The sequence below is a fragment of the Chiloscyllium punctatum genome, chromosome 42, assembly GCF_047496795.1.
Source record: "Chiloscyllium punctatum isolate Juve2018m chromosome 42, sChiPun1.3, whole genome shotgun sequence".
NCBI lineage: Eukaryota > Metazoa > Chordata > Chondrichthyes > Orectolobiformes > Hemiscylliidae > Chiloscyllium > Chiloscyllium punctatum.
Genome location: NC_092780.1, coordinates 8744810 through 8764773, shown reverse-complemented (window position 1 = coordinate 8764773; position 19964 = coordinate 8744810). Strand labels below are relative to the sequence as shown.

Genomic DNA, 19964 nt, shown 5'->3' with positions numbered 1-19964 from the left:
ATCATTAAGGCTAAGTAGGATTAGCATTAATGTCTTTAATATTGTTTTCCTTTGTGCGTGGGATGGGTTTTCAGTGGAAAGCCTCCCCGTATTAATTTATTGACATTATACCTGTATTTATTTTCTGCAGAAGATTGAAAGTCCTGCAGTGCTAATTAGTCTGAACCGGCTAACCACTCATTTGTCTTTTGTACAATTGAACAGATTTCACTTACCAACTACCGACTGGAAGCACGGTGGATGTGAACCCGAAAGGCCAGCGCTGGAGGCGTGGTGCTCCTGTCAATATCGACTCCATCAAAACGTTGGAGACTGAAGGAGACCGTCTGAGCCTGGATTTAGTTGGGGCCAGCCTTGCCATTGACACCTTACCAAACAATGGAACCCAAATTGTGGTCAGTGGATTTCTTTGTAACATCATCTGAAATTGAATAGGAGCAAATTTATATGGACCTTATATTATACCTTGGTTAGATTGCACTTGAGTCCTGCACATGTCTGCAGTCGTCACTATTTTATAAGTGTTGGAAAAAGTGCAAAACGATCTGTTGAACAATGCCAGAATTAAGAGGTTATATGTATCAGGAAAGATTGAACAGGCTGTGGCCTTTTCACCTGGAAAAGAAATCACTGCAGGATGGACTGTGAGCTTCCAGGTGATGGTGTCCCCATGCATGATCTGAGAGATAGGTTTTCAGTAACATGTGAAAGGAATATTGAGAGAAAGGGGAGACATTGAATAGCTTGGGTAGGGACCTCCACAGCACGGTCAACTTAAAGACAACTGTTAGGAGCAAATTTCTTCAGAATCAGGCCATTCAGCCCCTTGAGCCTCTTCTGCCATTCAATGGGATCATCGCTGGCCTGTGGCCTAACTCTGTTGGTCCATACCCCTTAATACGTTTGCTTAACCCAAAAAAAACCCGCAATCTTCTAATTCTTCTCATTTGTGTGTCCAAACACCACTTACACGATCAAAAATGTAACAGGTTTGTTACTGTGTGACTGCAGCACTTAATAACTGAGTTAGTAAGAATGAAATGTAGTCCCTGAAAATCAAAAACTAACATTTAAGAACATTTTAGGGAAAGCCATCAGAAAAATAATAATAGACACAGAATGGTGTTTGCAATTGCTGTGTAAGCACATTGTGTGCAACAGTCTGACAGTGCAATGGTTGTAAGATGTATCATATCAAAACCTCCAATTTTGATGATATTTACAAGCAGAGGCATAGAATACAAATGCAGACATTTTTTTGCTGGAATTATAGAAAAAAAGTTCAACTCCACTGTGGTTATGGCTTCTAACTCTGGCCCCCAGAAGGATATGAAGAAAAGTACTAGAACAGTCCTGGTGTTGAGAGATTGCAGAGATGCTGAGATTGTACTCCAGAAATCCAAGAAACCAGAGGATACTTGATGGAATCTAGAAAATTATGAAGATGTTAGATAGACTAAGGTGGGAAAACGATAGCCTTGTGGTATCAACGCTGGACTATTAATCCAAAGACCCAGGTAATGTTCTGGGGACACAGGTCCAAATCTCCCATGGTAGATGGTGGAAGTTGAATCCACTAAAATTAGCACCATGAAGCCATTGTTGATTGTTGGAAAAACTCATCTGGTTCACCAATCCCCTTGAGGGAAGGAAACTGCCATCCTTACCTGGTCCGAGCTGCATGTGACTCAAGACCCACAATGATGTGGTTAACTCTTAACTGCCTCTCTGGGGCAATTAGGAATGGGAAATAAATGCTGGTCTAGACAGTGACAATCACATCCCAGGACTGAATAAAAAGAAGCTGTTCCAATAACAGAAGGATGGACATGCAGCTGACACACCTACATATGTTGGCAGAAGAGAGAACTGCAGATGCTGGAGATTAGAGTCGAGAGTGTGGTGCTGGAAATGCACAGCAGGTCGGGTAGCATCTGAGGAGCAGGAGAGTCAACATTTCGGGCAAAAGCCCTTCATTTTGTCCGAAACGTTGATTCTCCTGCTCCTCGGATGCTACATGACCTGCTCTGCTTTTCCAGCACCACACTCTCGATACCTGCATTTGTTGATTGGCAAGATAATCAGAGGTAACCCAAGGAAAAACCTTTGCAGAAAGAGTGCTTAGGAATTGGACTGGATGCTCCCTCTGACCTTGGGGTGGACATAGCTTCAATTAATGTCCTAAAGGAAACCGGAATAGTACATGGAGATAATAAAAGGGAAATTACAGGTGGGGGAGGTTGGTCAGTAGTCGGACTGACTGGAACTCTCTTGAAGACCCAATGACCTCCTTCTATTCTGTAGGATCCAAGCCTTATTAGGAAGATATTCGACAGAAGATGACGTCAGTTAAAAATAGAGGGTGTAGTGGAAGAATACCCAGAACAGGAGAAGCAGCACCAGAGAGAGTGATTTCTCCTCCCACCCCAGCCCTGGCTGATGAGGGTTTTAACATCAAAAGTGATAGACACCAAAATGTGTCTATCACTTTTGTGTTGTTAAATGTGACAGAGAAATGGAATACAACTTTTTGAAAACACTGACAGTTCCTTGCAATGGGCCTTTAGTTACATTGAGTTTTTAGCCAAACTTCTTCAGAAAACACCCAGAGATAAAGTAAATAACTAGGGTTCTGGAAAAGCAACACAATGAAGTGTCAAGAATTTTCCAAATAAATTTTGGGATGTCAGGTGTACTGCTTTCTCAATACCCTGAAGTCAGTCACTGTTTTCACAGTTTATCTGTTCCCCATCCAATTAGGGATTCTAAGAAATCTTGTTGTGAGTTAAAGAGAGACAATTTGCATTTATATACAGTCTTTCACTACCTTAGGATGTCAATTAAAACCTTCTAAAATTCAGCCACTTTGTAAATTAGGGCATGTTGCAGCCATTTTATGCAAAGCAAGCTTCCACAAACAGCAGTGCAATTGCAATCATCTTACTTAGATGATGTAGGCTGAGGGATAAATTTTGTCCAAGATGCCAGAATGTTTTGCTTTCATTTTAGAGGGCATAGAAGGACATCAGTTTAATTGCTCATCTGAAAGGAGACTTCAGACAGTACAATATTGCCTAAGGACTGCACTGAAGTATCAACCTAACTTTGTGCCACTCCTGAGATTTGAGCATGCAGCCTGTTAACTTGGAAGGAGGAGTGCTGACTTGACCCAAGAGGAGCTCTTCTTGCCTGGTTTGGTGAAGTGATAATCCTAGCAAGGGCCGCACCCCTTCAGTACCTCTCACTCCTCATAGGCTCTGGCCAAATAGATGAAAGACTATAAATCCCAGTTTCCCAAAATAAGCACCTCCCATAATCCAACTAAATAAGAGAAGATGGATATGCCAAAGTATTGAATCGAATTGAATTGCAACAGCTTTATTTTCACTTATACTCACATAAATACAGTGAAGTGTTTACAAGTTGCCACTTATGGTGCCATCTTCAGTAGCAAAATACCTTGGTACAGATTCTTGAGTACAAATTCTTAGGAAAAGAAAATTATAAAAAAAAGAAATAAAAAGTCCAGCATTACAGAAGTTCAAAAGTACAAAATCATAGCAATAAATTAGAAAAATAAAGAAATAAAATTTCAGAACAGGAAACTAACATGAAAAGTTTTGCCTGAGCTAGTCTAGTGTATTTTATACATTGCACCCTTGTGTTTGATCCTGGTATTACTGCTGCTATGGTCTCAGCTGTGTCTTCGTCATAGTCATGCCCATAGAGATATCCAGCAGAGGAAACAGCCCTTCAGACCATCAAGTCTATGCTGGTCAAAAATAACGACCTAACTATTCTAATCCCATTTTCCAGCACTTGGTCGACAACCTTGTATGCCTTGGAGTCACATGTGCATCTAAATACTACCCAGTCACATTCTTATCTTTGAACCAGAAAGTTGAGGATTCAAGTGGCACTAAACAGAGTTGACTGTAAAATCTCGGTGAATACTCTGCTGAGAGTGGTCTTCTATGTCAGGTGTGCAATCTTTTGAATGAGATGCTCAAGAAAGTCCCCATCGATCTTCTCAAGAGGAGATAAAAGATCCCATAGTACTAACTTGGAGAAGTATGTGAATTCTCTCCAGTGTCCTGACCAAGTTCCCCTCGAGCAGTATCACTGAAGCAGGTGATCTTGCCATCCTTTGCCTGATTGTGGAATCTCTCAATGTGCAAATAGGCTGCTGTGTTTGCTACATTACAACATTGACTGCACTTCATTAGTTACTTCATGGATGTAAAGTGCTTCGGGCATACTAAGGTTGTGGAAGGTGCTTTATAAATAACTGTTCCTTCTGGAATGCAGGGTTTATACTCTGAAGAAGGGTCACTGGACTGGAAATATTAACTCTGCTTTCTCTCCACAGACATGCTAAGTTTTCTCAGCAATCTTTGCTTTTGTTTCTGATTTCTGCAGTTCTTTGGGGTTTTGATCCTTCTTGATTTGTCTGATGTAGGGGATGAACAGTGGTAGCTACCAATGCTGTGAATGATCAATTAGAATACTTTCCCTACCTCTAGTATCTCACCTGTCTCTCAGCCAGGACATCTGCTACCTGGGTCATCATACTGCCATTGAAATGTTTATCCATCAGGCAGCATTCTGAAAATAAAACTTTTCTCCCAAATTGAAGGACTGCAGATGCTGCAGAGTCAGAGTTGAAAAGCGTAGTGCTGAGAAAGCACAGTAGGTCAGGCAACATCTGAGGAACAGGAGAGTTGACATTTCGGGCGTAAGCCCTTCATCAGGTGTGTGTGTGTGTGTGTGTGTTTGTGTGTGTGTTTGTGTGTGTGTTTGTGTGTGTGTTTGTGTGTGTGTTTGTGTGTGTGTGTGTGTGTGTGTGTGTGTGGAGTGGGGGTGGGGCAAGATAGCTGGAAAGGTGATGGATGCAGGTGGGTGCTGATGGTGATAGGTCGCTGGGGAGGGTGGAGAGGTGGGAAGGAAGATGGACAGATAGGACAGGTCAAATTTCAATGGTACAGTTCCACCGATGCTTGTATGCCGAGTTTCTCGGGATCTGAACAAATTTATGGCTCATAATCACAAATTTCCAAAGGTACATAAAACACAAATTAGGAGATTTTGTAAAAACAGCTCTCTCCTATCTGTCACCAAATCCCCTCCTACATAGCAACAATTTGATGATTAGTTGAAGGGAATCCCCTAGGTGTATTATTAAGAATCTGATCTTTGTTGTGCATCAACTACTTTGACAAGGGAATGAAGACAAGTACAAAAGTAGCAAAAAGCATAAATTAAGGTGAACTTTTCTTGCACTATGTGGTTAATTTATGTCAGATATAGAAGAATGATTTTTGAGATATAGAAGAGATTGGTGAGGCAGATGTTCTCCAAAAGAATTTATCCAGCACAAGCTCTGTCAGGTAATTGGGGAGATGGATAATTGGAGAACAGATAACAGAAGTTCCTCGGAGCTTCCTAAAGTACATTCAACCCCTACACTTGGCTGTGGGTTCAGCAGATTGTTATAATGTGAAAAAAGCTGCCGTCGCTCTTAAATCTCAACAGCTCAGAGCTAATAAAATAACACAGGGAATGGGTTGAGAGAATACTGTTTTCATGAAAGAAAATAATTTGTCAAATGTTGCTTTGTTTAGAGAAGCCACTTGTCAGGATGATGTGGTGCACAGGCCATAATGTTCATTGTCGCACTGCATCAGGCCATATTGAGTGTTTTATTGTTGGGATAGATGAAGAGTTAAAGGCCATCTGTGAGTTTGGAAGCTTCAAAGAGGTAGGAGAAACAACAAGGTAAATCAAGAAGAAATCAGACCCCTGTGAATTGTAGCAGAATGGCAGATGAGTATTGTTGCTGTTCTGGATTCTTAGCTACACCAAACTAAAGTAGATCAGAGAGGCCATGGAACTCAGGTTCACCAATCGAACATGGAGTCATTTCTAAAAACCAAAAGAACTGCAGATGCTGTGAATCAGAAATGAAAACACAAATTGGGCAGCACGGTGGCACAGTGGTTAGCACTGCTGCCTCACAGTGCCAGAGACCCGGGTTCAATTCCCGCCTCAGGCGACTGACTGTGTGGAGTTTGCACGTTCTCCCCGTGTCTGCGTGGGTTTCCTCCGGGTGCTCCGGTTTCCTCCCACAGTCCAAAAATGTGCAGGTCAGGTGAATTGGCTATGCTATAAATGTCCATGGTGTTAGGTAAGGGGTAGATGTAGATGTAGGGGTATGGGTGGGTTACGCTTTGGCGGGGCGGTGTGGACTTGTTGGGCCGAAGGGCCTGTTTCCACACTGTAAGTAATCTAATCTAATCTATAAAAAAAATTGCTGGAAAAGTTCAGCAGGTCTGGCTTCATCTGTGGGGAGAAATCAGACTTGCATTTCAGGCCAAGTGACCCTTCCTCAGAACCAGATAATTTTTTCCTTCCTCGCTTCACATCCTGGTCATCATTTTTGAAATCTTATCATTTTCTTTCCAATCATTGAAGGATCACTTGTTAGCCACTGTACGGAAAGGGGCCAAAGATGTTCTCCTGCTGTTCTGCTCCTCAGACTAACAGCACCACATGAAACGCAGACCTGTATTGTTGCAGTTGTAGATGTGGGGAAACATCCTTAGAATGCCATGCACTGCATGGAAAAAACTTGCACTCTAGGCAATGTCAAATTTGAACTGAAACCTCTGTGGTTTGACGCATTTTATGAGTAAGTTATATTTTCGTTAGAAACCATAGACCTGGTTTTCAGCTGGAGTAGTCTACCTCAGGAGAAACAGAGAATTGAGCCTCTTTAGGGGAATCTGCAAATAGTTCCCATTGTGGACAATGAACGGCCATTTTGTTTTTGACTTAGATGTAACTGGGTCAATGGTCCCTTCCTAATCAAATTGTGGGTCTACCTACAGCAGTGGTACAAGAATGGGCACCACCATCTACTGGTGGGCAATTACGGACAGGAGACGTCAATGTTAGCTCATAGTGCCTCGGCACATTCTGACTACCATATTGAATGTCCAGGAGGGCATTTCACACCTGAGAGATGGGTGCTGGCTGCTAGGATTTTTACATCATTTTAAGGAATCTCACTTTTCAGTGTGTGTGGGATAGAGTCCTGGAGTCGTACAGTGAGGAAGCAGACCTTTTGGTTCAACTCATCCATGCCAACCTAGTTTCCCAAATGGAGCTAGTTCCAGGTTGTCAGTTTGCTCGATGAGTTGGTGAGTTTTTTTTTTCAGATGTTTTGTCAACCTGCTAGGTAACATCACTGAGCCTCCGGTGAAACATTGGTGCTCTGTCCCACTTGCTATTTATATTGTCTGGTTCATTGAGGTGAGTGATATCACTTCCGATTCTGTTTCTGAGAGTTTGGTAAATGGAGTCCAAATCGAGATGTTTATTAATGGAGTTCTGGTTTGAATGCCAAGACAGTGCATCCATCCTGTGACAGGCCAAACAAAGACATGATGGGAATTCCTAGAGAACTGGCATTCAAACCAGAACTCCATCAATAAACACATAGATTTGGACCCCATTTATCAACATCTCTGAAACAGAATCGGAAATGATATCACTCAGCTGCTCTTCCAGCACCACTAATCCAGAATCTGGTTTCCAGCATCTGCAGTCATTGTTTTTACCAGGACACAGAAATAGCAAGTGGGACAGAGCACTAGTGTTTCACCAGAGGCTCACGGATGATGTTATCTCGAATGATGCCGAAACGTCTGAAAACAAACCTTCCAGCTCAGTGAGCAGACCGACAACCTGATCCACAATCTGAGTTACAAATCTTCCCCAAGATCTGGAACTCGTCTCATTTGCTTGCCTTTGGTGCATATCCCTCTAAACCTTTCCTATGCTGAGAAAATACATTTGTTGAGGACAATTAGTGGAGAACTTTTCTTAATTCTCTTGTGGGACATGGCATCACTGGCTGGGCTGGCATTTATTGCCTGTCCATAATAGTCCATAAGATGGTGCCCCTTCTTGTACCACTGCTGTAGGTAGGCCCGCAATGTAATTAGGAAGGCACTATTGACCTGGTCAGTGACAAGATATTGGGAGACAAAGTTTCGGTTGAGTGCAGAGATTGGTAATAGTACTAAAATGAACAAAATGTACAACAAGAGAACAGGAGAAGGTGGGGTTAGAAGTGAGCGAAGGTGCTGCTCTTTAGAAATGCTCTAAAGGTGTTAGAGAGAGTTCAGAAAAGATTCAGGAGAATGGTTGCAAGGATGAAGTCAGAGATTGGAGAAGCTGGGGCAATATTCCTTGGAGAAGGTGAGATCAAGAGGATAGAGGCATTCATGCGATGTAGTGTCTGGACAGAATACATAAGGAGAAATCATTCCTGTTGGTAGAAGGATTGAGATCACTGATTTAAGAAGATTGCTAAATGAAGGAATAGCATTAGGAGGAAAAACTCCTTTGGAGCATGTGGCAAGGATTTCAAATGCACCACTTCCGGGTGTATTTGATGTGAATTTTATCAAGATCTACAAAACATAATTATCCCAGAAGATAAGGCATGTAGCAAATAGGCAGGAATGGGCAGACTGTGAGTTGCTCTTACAGAGGGCCAGCATGAACTTGATGAACTGAATGGCCTTCCACACTGTTGTGATGCTTGGATTCTAGATGGTGAGCTTTTTGACTTGTGTATTGGATATAGGTGTTGCATTTATTGCCCATTCTTAACTGACCAGAAGGCAGCCACATGCAGGTCATATTTCTCTCCATAAAGGAGGTTAGTGAGCCAGGTGGGCCTTTGCGCCAATCCATAATAGTCACCATTAGACCAACTTTTTAAATCCCGTATTTTTATTGAAGTCAAGTTTCACCATCCATCATGGCTGTACTCTAACACGTGTCCCTTGAACATTAGCTTGAGGTTCTAGGTTAATAATCCAGTGACATTTCCCCAATGCTGCTATCTCCCTCAGTTATTAAGAGTAGTATCTCTATGCCAGATTTGATATTTGCCAGAGTTGAGCATCACTGGAAGAAAAACAAGTGCAAACAGGAAATCAGGAAGTTTTAATATTCAAGGAGAATGCTGGAGTATGACGGAATCTGAAACAGAATTCCTCTGATAGACAGAGTCTACTGAACACAACCTGCTAATGACTTCTCCACAATTACAATTGGGAGCAGATTGCAAGAGGCATGAACCGCTGTGTGTTTCTCACTCTCGCAGGTCCTTACAGCTGCTGTTGCTGCTGCTGTGCAAGTACAGTTACAGGACAATAGTTGCTAGGCGCAGTTAAAACAGAACAAATGTGTACAGCCTGGAACAATGGAAAAAAACTGTAACCAAACTTGTGTGGGCTATGGAGTTGGATCGTAGGAAGGAATATTTTCCTTCAGCTTCAGTGTCGTATTGCTGAAATGACACACGCACATGCACATTTTCCAAAGGGTTTGATCTCCCTTCGTCAATTAGAGACTGAATTCCTTTTCCTGGCTCCAATCCTCTGATAGCAAATCCAGGCCTCCGCGTTCACTCGTAAAGACAACATTTAAGAGGCTTTAAGTTCTCAGGAAAAGCAGTGGAAATTGATAAGTTGATGTGTCGTGCATTTTCCAGATTTCAAACCAAAACAAAGCTGGGTTTAACAGGTCCTCGGATGGAACTGCTAATGGGACCTTTCACTTAACCATTTCTTTTCAGTACGAATTGAGGAACTATGATTCTTGCTGGGAGGTCATAAAGTCTCCTAATATGTTGGCAGTGTTTTCCCATGTGGTTCAGTTCAATAGAAATCAATATTGTTATTGTGACTCTGACTCCAGTATGAAATTTGTTCTCTTGGTGGGTGGCACTCACTCAGACAAGGCCCTGAATTAGTTTGTCAAGGATGGAACAAGATTACTTTATAGCATAGAAACAGGCCATTTGGCCCACCCAGTATTTATAGTGGCCTTCAGTCATTTTATGTTGAGTCATTAATGAGCATTGGGTTGAGGAACTTTTCGATCTGTCATTGAAATGCTCCACCAATGGGCCACTGTCCAAGACTACTTCCTAATGCTTGAAAATACTCACTAGGTTCCCTATCAACCCCAGAGAGAGAAGCAGAGTTAATGTTTTGAGTCAGCTGACTCTTCTATGGGGCAAAGTTGTAATCCCTCAGCAGGACGAGGGTAAGGAAGCAAGTTTTAGTGAATATGGATGTTAGCAAAGGTACAAATCACGAGCTGATCAGAACAAAGGGAAGGGGCTTTAAACGGAGGGAGGTCAATCAGTCAGATGTGACACTTCTTCAAATTGAGAAAAAAATGTCTTGCTGTGTCTTTTATTGGGTGATTTTTGATGCCACACTGAGTTTGGGTTCAGGACAGATTGGAGAAGGCAAAGTCGAGAACTGTCAATAGACTTAGACTTCAAAGTAACATTATTTATTCAACCCTAACACTAAATCCTGCTGTATGTGAGAATCATAGATAAACAACATTCTGATCTTATAGTTACATTATTATGGACTAATCCACATATGTTCATGCCCATGTGCTCTTGAGAATCTTCAAGAGAGTAGTGTACTCTAGTCTAATTAGCTGGTGTGCTTTATCTTTGCCCATGTTGTTCTATTTATACACAGTGATTTACAGCTCTGTGACATCATCACAAGGTTTCCCCAGAATCCTGAAGTCCTTACACAACACTCTGAACAATTCTCTAACTAGCAATTAATCTAACGCAGCTGACACTGCTGGAGAAATCAGTGCCATTGCAATACTGTCTTTTTCCTGGGACTTCAGAATGTTTTGAAGCACGTTGTATCCAGTCAAGTCACACAGAGGAACAGCAGTAGGCCATTCACTCCCTCAAGTCTGTTCCACCATTCCAATGAGGTCTTTGCTGATCTCTGTCATAACTCAACATGCCTTCTTTGGCCCATTTACAAGGATGTTGCCAGGGTTGGAGGATTTGAGCTATAGGGAGAGGCTGAACAGGCTGGGCTGTTTTCCCTGGAGCGTTGGAGACTGAGGGGGGGGGTGACCTTACAGAGGTTTAAAAAATTATGAGGGGCATTGATAGGGTAAATAGGCAAAGTCTTTTCCCTGGGGTCGGGGAGTCCAGAACTATAGGTTTAGGGTGAGAGGAGAAAGATATAAAAGAGACGGAAGGGGCAACTTTTTCACACAGAGGGTGGTACATGTATGGAATGAGGTGTCAGAGGAAGTGGTGGAGGCTGGTACAATTGCAACATTTAAGAGGCATTTGGATGGGTATATGAATAGGAAGGGTTTGGAGGGATATGGGCTGGGTGCTGGCAGGTGGGACTAGATTGGGTTGGGATATCTGGTTGGCATGGACGGGTTGGATCGAAGGGTCTATTTCTGTACTGTACATCTCTATGACTCTAAAATCTATCTCAGAACACATTGGGTGTGTTCAGACTAATATGGCTATTGGCAGGAGAAAGTGAGGACTGCAGATGCTGGAGATCAGAGTTGAAAAGTGTGGTGCTGGAAAAGCACAGCAGGTCAGGCAGCATCCGAGGAGCAGGAGAATTGATATTTCAGGCATAGGCTCTTCATTAGGAATGAAAAAGGACTTATGGCCATGGGAAGGACCCAGTTCGCAGTTTCCTTATTAAATCAGCCAGTTCAGAGATGCTATTAGCCACCTCTCGAGTAGTTAGGACTTGAATCCAGGCCTTCATAACTCAGAGGTAGGGACACTACCACTGTGCCACCAGGACCCTACCCCAGGGCACAGTTCTTATATTTTCTAATCAATCTGTTCAAAGAACCTCTGGAACAAGTGGGATCTGAACCCAGGTTCGCCTGGTTCAGAGAACGGTGGCACAGTGGTTAGCACTGCTGCCTCACAGTGCAAGAGACCCGAGTTCAATTCCCACCTCCGGCGACTGTCTGTGTGGAGTTTGCACATTCTCTGCGTGGGTTTCCTCCCACAGTCCAAAAATGTGCAGGTTAGGTGAATTGGCCATGCTAAATTGCCTGTACTGTTAGGTGAAGGGGTAAATGTAGGGGAATGGGTCTGGGTGTGTTGCTCTTCGGAGGGTCGGTGTGGAATTGTTGGGCTGAAGGGCCTGTTTCTACACTAAGTAATCTAATCTACCACTACACCAGATGATCCCAGGATGTAGTTCTGAAGTACAAAGTCCAAGGAGCATCACCCATTCTCGATCAACTCTGCAGTTGTTCTGGTTGAATCTTCGAGGGACTGCATTCTAATACTGACCTCTAGGTAGCAGGGCTGGTGATATCAAACCATTGTCACCTTGACTGAGCTTGCCTACCTCAGCACTGACCAGAAACAGAACGAGCAGTTCCTGGGTTTGTAACATTTGCCACCACATCAACCAACGTATGCTCAGAACTTCCAGGTGTCAGCGACGGATCAGTTGGTAGCAACTGCCTCGGAATCAGAAACTTCTGGATGAGTGCAAAAGTCAAGGGAGCACTGAACTGTTGGTGATACTGACTCTGACATTAAATGTTAAACTGAGGCCCTGCCTCCCCTTTCAGACAGATGTAAAAGATCCCACGTCTTCATTTCAAAGTGGAATGAGAGCTATCCCCCATGTCTTTGCTAGTATTAATTGTTCAATCAATATCATTAAAACTTGTGTTTATTGTACATTTCCCATTGCTGTTGTGGGAGCTTGCTGTGAACAATTGGCTGCAGCGCTTCCTACCTTACAACAGCGGTTTTACCAAGACCATGAGACAACAGGAAACAGGAACTGGCGGAGGCAATTTGATCCCTCAAGCCTGCTCTGTCATTCAATATTCACCATGTTCATTTTTCTACACTTTCGACATAACCCATTGATTCCCCCCGACTGATCAAGAATCTATCCACCTCAGCCTTAAATATACACAGGGTCTCTGTCCCCACAGCTCTCTGTGGCAATGAGCTCCAAAGGCTCACAACTCTGAGAGAAGAAATTCCTCCTCATCTCAGTGTTAAACTGGTGTCCCTTTATTCTGAGACTATGCCCTCTGGTCCCAGACTCTCCCCTGAGGGGAAATATCCTCTCAGCATTGACCTTGTCAAGCTCCTTAAGAATCCTCGGTGCTTCAATGAGATCATCTCCCATTCTTCTAAACTCCAGTGAGTAGAGTCTACAAGTGTACTTCTCTTTATGTAAAATTCTTTGAGTGTGTGATCATCCCAAAAGGCACCACACAAAAGCAAGCCTTTCTTTTACAGACAGTGCTTTGGTTTTAAGAAAGGAGTGGGGTGCGTGGGAAGAGAGAGAGAGTGTGGAGCAGGAGGCAGTAGGAAAGAGCTTAGGTACTCCACAACCATATCGAAAAAGATTTTGAAATGAATAGGGACAGACCAATACCAATCTCTCCACACCAGCCCGATTCCAGTCAGCTCATGATCAGCCTCAGCGATCACACATCGCAAACTGAGCACAAACCTCTTATTAAAACCTGGAACTAAACATTAGTTTTGGTAATGGCTGCTGATTACTGTAGAAGTCCAGTTGGTTCACTAGTGTCCCCCTGGGAAGGAATTCTGTGACTGTACCCAGCCTGGTCAACTCCAGACCCACATCAATGATTCTCAGCTGCCCTTGGAAGTGGCCCTGGAAAACACTGAATCCAAGTGTAATTACAGACAGCCACCAAATACTAGCCTTGCCAAAAACACCCATATCCCAGAAAGAATATCAAAAAGTCATATTTCTTGGAGAGTGTAGCTGTTGCTGTTCCTGCTTGCAGCCCTTCATTAGTCTGGATTGTCTAAACTGAACACAATATCTCAGGATTTACAGCGAAGAATTTCCTTCTAAATTATTTATTACATTGGAAGCAGGCAACAATTTTCTGGGGTTAAGTCTGGTCAGAGCCACCTTAGTGCCTCCTTAATGGGAGCATTCGATCTCAGACAGCAGAACAATGAAACGATAAGACGTAGGCGCTTTTAGTCCCGAGCGATACATTTCAATTACTTATCCTAAGCAGCCAAAAGCCTACCTGTTTCAATCTCACAACAGAGACAGATTTGCCAGTCCAGCATAAATGGGAAATGTAGTGTCAATTGCTATAAATGTACCAAAAATTGCAACAGCAATTCCACTCAAGGCCTTGCTGAAATATCAATTCTCCTGCTCCTCGGATGCTGCCTGACCTGCTGTGCTTTTCCAGCACCACACTTTTCAACTCTGATCTCCAGCATCTGCAGTCCTCACTTTCTCCTGCCAATAGCCATATTAGTCTGAACACACCCAATGTTGTCTCCTCTCAGAAGTGAAGTTGACTCAGGCCTGGTTGGATGGGAGTCTGTCTGGGAATACCAGGTGGAGTAGGCTTTATATATAAAAAAAACAGAACTAGGCCTTCCTCTCCTTTATCTTTAATGGTTTGAATTGACCTGGATAGGGTTTGCATGCAAGAAACACAAGTACTTCTCTGATAGTAGCAATATATCACAGGTGATTCAGTGTTGGGGGTAGAAACATTCAGTTGTGTGTAAGAGAACACACTTCTGTACAACAAAAAAACTATAGAGCTGTGTCCTTCTCTTTTTAGTTATTTGAGAAATCTTTTGTTGTGCTTTTGGTTGCACTTTAGCTCTATGCTCCTGATCTTTCAGCATATGGTGTGGAGGAGTATGGGCAGATTGGAGGGTGTCTTCATGGGTCTGCTCCTGGTCCTGACCAAGTTGGCCATTAATAGGATTCAGAGACACATGGCAAGCCAGGCAGCACCAGGAGGTGGAGAAGTCGACATTACGGGTATAACCCTTCTTCGGGACTGGGGGTGGGTGTAGGGGGAGCTGCAGATAAAGGGGGTGGCAGGGGCAGGGTGGTGAAGTGGGGGCAGGTGAAGACAGGTAGAGGTCCAGGCAGCAGGCTGTGGAAGGGGTCATTATAGGGGTCATTACAACTGTCTGCCCTTCACCGCAGCTACGTTTGTGTCTGGGTGTCCATAGAGAGTTGGCACGCGATGTCTGTCAATGCTCTTGATGCCTTCAGAAAGAGGTGGGTGCCGGGGAGAGTGGTAGACTGATTAATCTCCCCCTCCACCTCCACTTTGACTTAGCCCCCCCACCTTTCCCTTTCTGGACATTGAATAGAATTTGATTAATTGGAGACCTGGGTGATTCAGTAATGGTGAAAAATACCACAAGCAACGTAATGGTGGGAAAAAAGCTATTCAGATGTGTTTGGTAACAAACCAGAACTGGCTCCTTATTATTTTATCAGAAATTGGTTATTCTCAAAAGATCATACAACATACCATCATATTTTCTTTGAAAAAGTGATCATTAGGAAGAAATATAATTATTAATAATACTTTTGGCTTTATTTTGGATTTTCAAAGTACTATTGTTAATCAACAACTACTAACATCTTCATAAGAGTAACAGGGGAATATGGCCTTGGAATATGGTCTGTCTGATCTTGTAAAGAAGAAAAAGGAAAAAGGAACAACTAGGTCCTTTTACAGTAGTAGTGTCCCTACTCAGAAGCCCAGGTTCAAGTCCCACCTGCTCCAGAGATGTGTCATTGCATTTCGGGTGGCGCCTCACAGCGCCAGGGACCCGGGTTCGATTCCAGCCCTGGGCAACTGTCAGTGTGGAGTTTGCATGTTCTTCCCATGTCTGTGTGAGTTTCCTCTGGGTGCTCCAATTTCCTCCCACAGTCCAAAGATGTGCAGGTCAAGTGGATTGACCATGCTAAATTGCTCATAATGTTAGGTGCACTAGTCAGAGGGGAAATGGGTTTGGGTGGGTTACTCTTCGGAGGGTCGGTGTGCACTTGTTGGGCCAAATGGCCTATTTCCACACTGTAGGGAATCTAATCTAATCCCCGAAAAGGCTGATGAGAAATAGCTAAGAACTGGGTCCTTCGAGGGTTCTTGTGGAACAGTGGTAGTGCCCTTACCTCTGAGCCACGACTCCTGTATTCAAGTCTCACCTACTCCAGAATTACGTATTCATAGAATCGCTACAGTGTGGAAGCAGGCCATTTGGCCCAACAAGTCCTCCTGCCTCACAGCGCCAGGGACCTGGGTTCGATTCCCGCCTCGGGCGACTGTCTGTGTGGAGTTTGCACATTCTCCCCGTGTCTGTGTTGGTTTCGTCAGGCTGCTCTGGTTTCCTCCCACAATCCAAAAGATGTGCAGGCCAGGTGAATTGGTCATGCTAAATTGTCCATTGTGTTAGGTGCATTAGTCAGGGGTAAATATAGGGTAGGGGAATGGGTCTGGTGTAGACTTGTTGGACCACATGGCCTGTTTCCATACTGTGGGGAATTAAATCTAAAGTCCACCGTGACCCTCTGAAGAACATGCCTCCCAGGCCCACAGTCCTACCTGCTCCATGCAACCCTGAATTTCCCTTGGCTAATTTAGCTAGTTTGAATACCCCTGGACACTTAGGGAAATTTAGCGTGGCCAATCCATCTAACCTGCACATCTGTGGACTGTGGGAGGACACCGGAAAAGCCGGAGAAAATCACAGAGAACGTGCAAACTCCAAACAGACAGTCGCCCAAGGGTGAAACCAAACTGGTCCCTGGTGCTGTGAAGCAGCAGTGCTAACCACTGAGCCACCATGCTGCCCTCAACATTGGAACATCTCTGCACTGGTTGATTGAAAATGATCAAGAACCAGGTCATTTCTCAGTGGGAAGTCAGATTCTAAAGAGGGAAAGGGTTCAGAAGGAAAAAGTGAAAACTGATTTTGTGCTAAGCTATAAATTTAAAATAAAAGCCTTGTAAACTTTTTTAAAAATCTCTTGCTACAGAATTCAACAAATTGATATGGTCCATTAAACAGAGTTGGATATGGAAAACATCAGCTAGAACACCCACTCGTTTTTGAGATACCTCTTTGTAGATGTTGAGTGTTGGCCAAGTCAAGTGAAGTTGTCCAAAGAACAAGAATCTTAGAAGAGAGAAGGAGGGATGAAGAAGATATTCTCCACTTCTCAGTGATCCTCAGGAAAGGCTAGTTGTTGCTATGGATGTGCTAATTATTTCAGGCAGTGTTATATATCCCACCTGCTTCACAATGGAGTAGGACATATGTGTTGAACTTTGAAACCCTCAAAAATCAGGGTGGAATTGTACAAAAAAATTTAGAATGTGAAGTGCTGGTGTTAGTATATATCACATCATTTTGAAATGTGAGAAAATAAAGCACTGGTGATTCAAATCCAATCAATATGACACACTTTATTCAATGAATTCGTTCTTCAAGAGTACATTTGAAGCACAAACAAAAAATCTCAAAAGCAAAAAATACTTTGGCATCTGAGGCAAAGAATTTATTGAATCCTTTCTGAGTCACTCCTATGTCTTTTTCATAAGGATCCCACTTTGGACCAGATTGGCTTTTCAGATGCGGAATCTTCTCTCTACAAAAACTCACCAAACCCATTACTCCTCACTACAGTTTTCAAATTAGATTAGCTTACTTATAGTGTGGAAACAGGCCCTTCGGCGCAACAAGTCCACACTGACCCTCTGAAGAGCATCCCACCCAGACCCATTCCTCTACATTTACCCCTTCACCTAACACTACAGGCAATTTAGCATGGCCAATTCACCTGACCTGCACATTTTTGGACTGTGAGAGGAAACCCGGGCAGACACGGGGAGAATGTGCAAACTCCACACAGGCAGTTGCCTGAGGCGGGGACCGAACCCAGGTCTCTGGCGCTGTGAGACAGCAGTGCTAACCACTGTGCCACTGTGCCACCCACAAGTTATCAGATACTGCCATTTCAAGCTTGAAGCTAGCTTTGAACCTCACTCTTGTTTCTGGAGGATCCATGTCCATTTGTTCTTCATCTTGAGTGCTCTCTCTGCATAGGTGTCTTTAATTCTCTTGACTACAGGACCCAGATTATCTGGTCGATCCCATGCACTGACATGTAAGGTGAGTACAAATGCATTTCAGTGATGAAAAGTTGACTGCCTCCTAATGCATGCATAGCACTTCTTGCCGGAAAAGGAGAGGTGACCTTTTTGCTGAGTTGAAAAATGTGGTCCTCTCATATACTCGATTGAGGTATACACTGTGATCTCGGATAACTGGAGAGGGTGTGAACAAGACATGAGCCTACTGTCAAGAAAACAGTGAACTTCTGGTCAGGTCTCCTCTTGTGACCTGTGCAAGGGTGAAGGACCATATCAGAAATGAGTCCCCAGACATTGGGCCAAGATTTAAACTTTGCAAGTCAGGGGTGAACACTGAGACCTGCACACTGTAATTTCCAGTCTTTGGAAAAGAATTAATCTTTGTCTGACTAATCCTGTTTGAGATCCCTTGGGATGGAGCGTTCTTATGATGTAGGTGTAATGTAAATATAAGTTGTTGAGTGAGTCAGAAGGCATGGATTCTCAGTGAAGGTTCGTATAGTACCCAGTGGGCTATGGATGTACAAAGAATACTTGCCATCATGGCATGGTTGGGTGACTTGAATTGCTGCCAGTGTTACAAGTGGCATGTCAAGACTAGAAAGACTGCACATAACCATCTCACCTTCCCAGCAGTGCCAATTGGCTGACACATTCAATGGCTATTCTAAATAAGTCAAAACAAAAAAGTATGTTAGTAATTATGGAAAGCAGCATGCCAGTGATGGAAATCTTTGAAACAGACCACAGATTTACAAGAGCAGCTTATAAACACCACAGCCTAACCACAAGCACATGTGTGAGAGACTCACAATTGCTAAGTGGTCCCAAGCAAGATTACAAGAAATGAAGAGCATTGTTTTTGGAGGTACTGGGCCGGGAATATTGTTCCAGTCGGGGCGCATACAATTAAAATGCCTTTGAAGAACTGCAGAAGTTCCAGACCTTGCCATCCCATGTGTGTTACTGTTGTGTAGCAACATCCAGTAACAAAAGGGGCCTCTGAGCTAAATGGATTATTCTCCTGGTGATGGGCCAGGTTCAGAAGGACAAAGGGTCGACTCTGGCACATTTTTCCTGTGTTCAGTGGAGAAACTAGGAGCTAGAGTAGGCCATTCGACCCTTCAAGCCTGCTCTATCATTCAATATGATTATGGCCGATAGTGTATCTCAATGCCAAATTCCTGCTTTCTCCACACATCACTGATGTCTTTAAAATCTAAAATATAATCTCACTTCCTTGAACACATTCAATAACCCAGCCTTCACAGCTATCTGTAATAGAGAATTTCACAGATTCACGACCCTTTGAGTGAAGAAATATTTCTTCATCTCGGGCCTAATTGACCTATCCTGTATCCTGAGACCCTGTCCCCTTGTTTGACATTCCCTAACCGGGGAAGATGTCTTCCCTGTATCTATTCTGTCCAGCCCTGGTACAAACATATCCATTTCAATCAGACACCCTCTCATCCTTCTAGACTCCTGGTCTGGTTAAACCAATCTCTCCACATAGGACAGTCCTGCCATCCATGATATCAGGGAAAGAGTGAGGACTGCAGATGTTGAAGAGTCAGTGTCGAAAAGTATGATGCTGGAAAAGCACTGCAGGTCAGGCTGCATCCGAGGAGCAGGAGAGTCGATGTTTCAGGCATAAGCCCTTCATTAAGAATGTCGACTCTCCTGGTCCTTGGATGCTGCCTGACCTGCTGTGCTTTTCGGTGCCACACTTTTCGACATCCATGGTATCAGCCTTGTTCCTGGGTTCTGTTTTCTTCCACAAACCCCTCTGTTTCTGCCACAATCCCTTCTCCGGTAGACAGACAGGAGGCTGGAATAACACAGCAAGCCAGGCAGCATCGGAAGGTGGAGAAATCAATGTTTCAGGTGTCCTGAAGAAGGGGTTATACCTGAAACGTTGACTTCTGCACCTCCTGATGCTGCCTGGCTTGCTGTGCTCTTCCAGCCTCCTGCCTGTCCACCTTGGATTTCAGTATCTGCAGTCTTTTTGTCACAATTCCTTCTCCACCATTGACTCCTTTGGTAAAGTGATCTGATCAGAAATATCCCTTGTACAGACATCACCTGTAGTTTACAAATAGGTCACAGGACTGAGAGAGGGAGGTGGG

General features: G+C 43.6%; 1 protein-coding gene across 1 annotated transcript in view; it reads left to right on the top strand.

Moving 5' to 3' along the window:
- Positions 1-19964, top strand: part of LOC140465709 (plexin domain-containing protein 1-like) — a 274629-nt gene that overhangs the window by 59013 nt on the left and 195652 nt on the right. The window contains exon 2 of the mRNA XM_072561360.1: positions 205-395. Coding sequence (XP_072417461.1) covers positions 205-395 — 191 coding nt within the window. The remainder of the gene's footprint in view (positions 1-204; positions 396-19964) is intronic.